The 2019-nt window shown below is 37.8% G+C and overlaps 1 protein-coding gene across 1 annotated transcript; it reads left to right on the forward strand.

The window, feature by feature from the left end:
* The first annotated feature begins 310 nt into the window (after positions 1–310).
* LOC116107925 (uncharacterized mitochondrial protein AtMg00810-like) lies at positions 311–1504 on the forward strand. Its single transcript, XM_031394198.1, has one exon. It carries the CDS (start codon positions 311–313, stop codon positions 1502–1504), a length of 1194 nt encoding a protein of 397 aa, XP_031250058.1.
* Positions 1505–2019: the final 515 nt, after the last annotated feature.

Consider the following 2019-nt stretch of genomic DNA (forward strand, 5'->3'; position numbering starts at 1 on the left):
TTACTGCTCTCTCTCAGAATCATACTTGGGATCTCGTGCCTCGCCCCTCCCATAGAAAACCTATTGGCTATAAATGGGTCTACAAAATCAAGTATCGTGCTGATGGCTCCATAGAACGGTACAAAGCTCGCTTAGTGGCCAAGGGATACACTCAGCGAGAAGGTTTTGATTATCAGGACACTTTTTCCCCCGTAGCCAAACATGTCACCGTTCGTACTTTTCTTACAGTGGCTTCTGTCCTGACTGGCCTCTCCATCAAATGAACGTTCATAATGTCTTTCTTCATGGGGATCTTCATGAAGAAATATACATGGATCTTCCACCGAGATTACGCAAACAAGGGGAGAACACAGTATGTCGTCTGCAGAAATCCCTATATGGGCTAAAACAAGCATCCCGACAATGGAATGAGAAATTCAGTAAAGCTCTCACTGACATAGGATTTATTCAGTTTAAACATGATTATGCATTATTCACTTGGAACAAAGGTAAAACTTTTATTGCTCTCATCATATATGTCGATGACATTCTTATTACAGGAAATGATGAAAAAAGAATCAAATCCTTAAAGGAGCATCTTAACAGACAATTCAGAATAAAGGATTTAGGAGAGCCAAAGTATTTCCTAGGCATTGAAATTGCAAGATCCCCAGCAGGAATATCCCTTAGCCAACAGAAATATGTCTTGGAACTTATCTCTGATTCAGGACTATCAGGATGCAAGCCAAGTGTCATTCCAATAGAACAGAATACAAAGCTGACTACTCAAGAATATGATAGTGGGATATCATCTTTCGAAAATGATCCACCACTGGAAGATCCTACAAAGTATCAAAGACTTGTTGGGCGATTGATCTATCTCACCATGACTCGTCCAGACATTAGTTATGCAGTCCACATTCTTAGCCAATTCATGCATGGACCCAAACAATCTCACATGGATGCAGCAATAAAGGTTCTAAAGTACTTGAAAGGATGTCCTGTATTAGGATTCCTCCTTCTCCGAGACAAAGAATTAGTTGTCACAGCTCATTGTGACTCACACTGGGCCACATATCCAATGACAAGAAAGTCACTTACAGGGTTTTGTATCAAGTTAGGGGGAGCTCTTATTTCTTGGAAGACCAAGAAACAATCAACAATATCTCTATCTTCAGTAGAAGTCGAATACAGAGCCATGGCCAAAACAACATGTGAAATCATCTGGATTTTGGGGTTATTGGAAGATCTAAAGGTACAAGTAAGAAAGCCTGTCCTTTTATACTGCGATAACAAAGCTGCAAATGATATCGCAGCAAATCCAGTATTCCATGAAAGAACAAAACATATAGAGATTGATTGCCACTTTGTCAGAAACAAGATACAAGAAGGGGTAATCAAGACTTTGCACATTCGTACTTCAGAACAACCAGCAGACATTTTCATAAAGCCATTGTGCAGCAGACAACATTCATATTTACTTAGGCAAGCTGGAGTTTTTGACATTTACAAACCACAAGCTTGAGGGGGAGTGACGAAATATGGAATGCACAAATTCCTTGATTCATGCTGGTGTGATCAAGGAGCAATTCTCTCTTCAATCAATCCATAATTTATGTGATTGATTGAATAATTACATTTATTGTATTCATTGTTTTCCATTTTTACAATTACAAAATGTATAAATTAGCACTGTACAGATTAATACATAATAGATATACAGAAATCTTTTCCTCTTTCTCTTCTCTCAGCATACTTTGGCAGTATCAACATCCTGAACTGCTACTCTTTGCCTCTTCATATCAATTCCTTACAGTAATAATTTGGCAAAAGAGGTATGCATCTCTTCTCCAAATCTAACCAAATTGCATATTCTTAAGATGGCTCATAAAATTAAAACTGTTAGGGAGAAGCTAGATGACATTGCAAAATATATGACCCAATTCCTTTTATTGAGCATCACTTTGAGAAACCAATCTTGAATACAAAAAGAGAAACACCTCTTTTGAACTTGTTGAAAATGTTATTCAAGAGGGAAAT

The sequence above is a fragment of the Pistacia vera genome, unplaced genomic scaffold (assembly GCF_008641045.1).
Source record: "Pistacia vera cultivar Batoury unplaced genomic scaffold, PisVer_v2 Contig1171, whole genome shotgun sequence".
NCBI classification, from domain to species: Eukaryota; Viridiplantae; Streptophyta; class Magnoliopsida; order Sapindales; family Anacardiaceae; genus Pistacia; species Pistacia vera.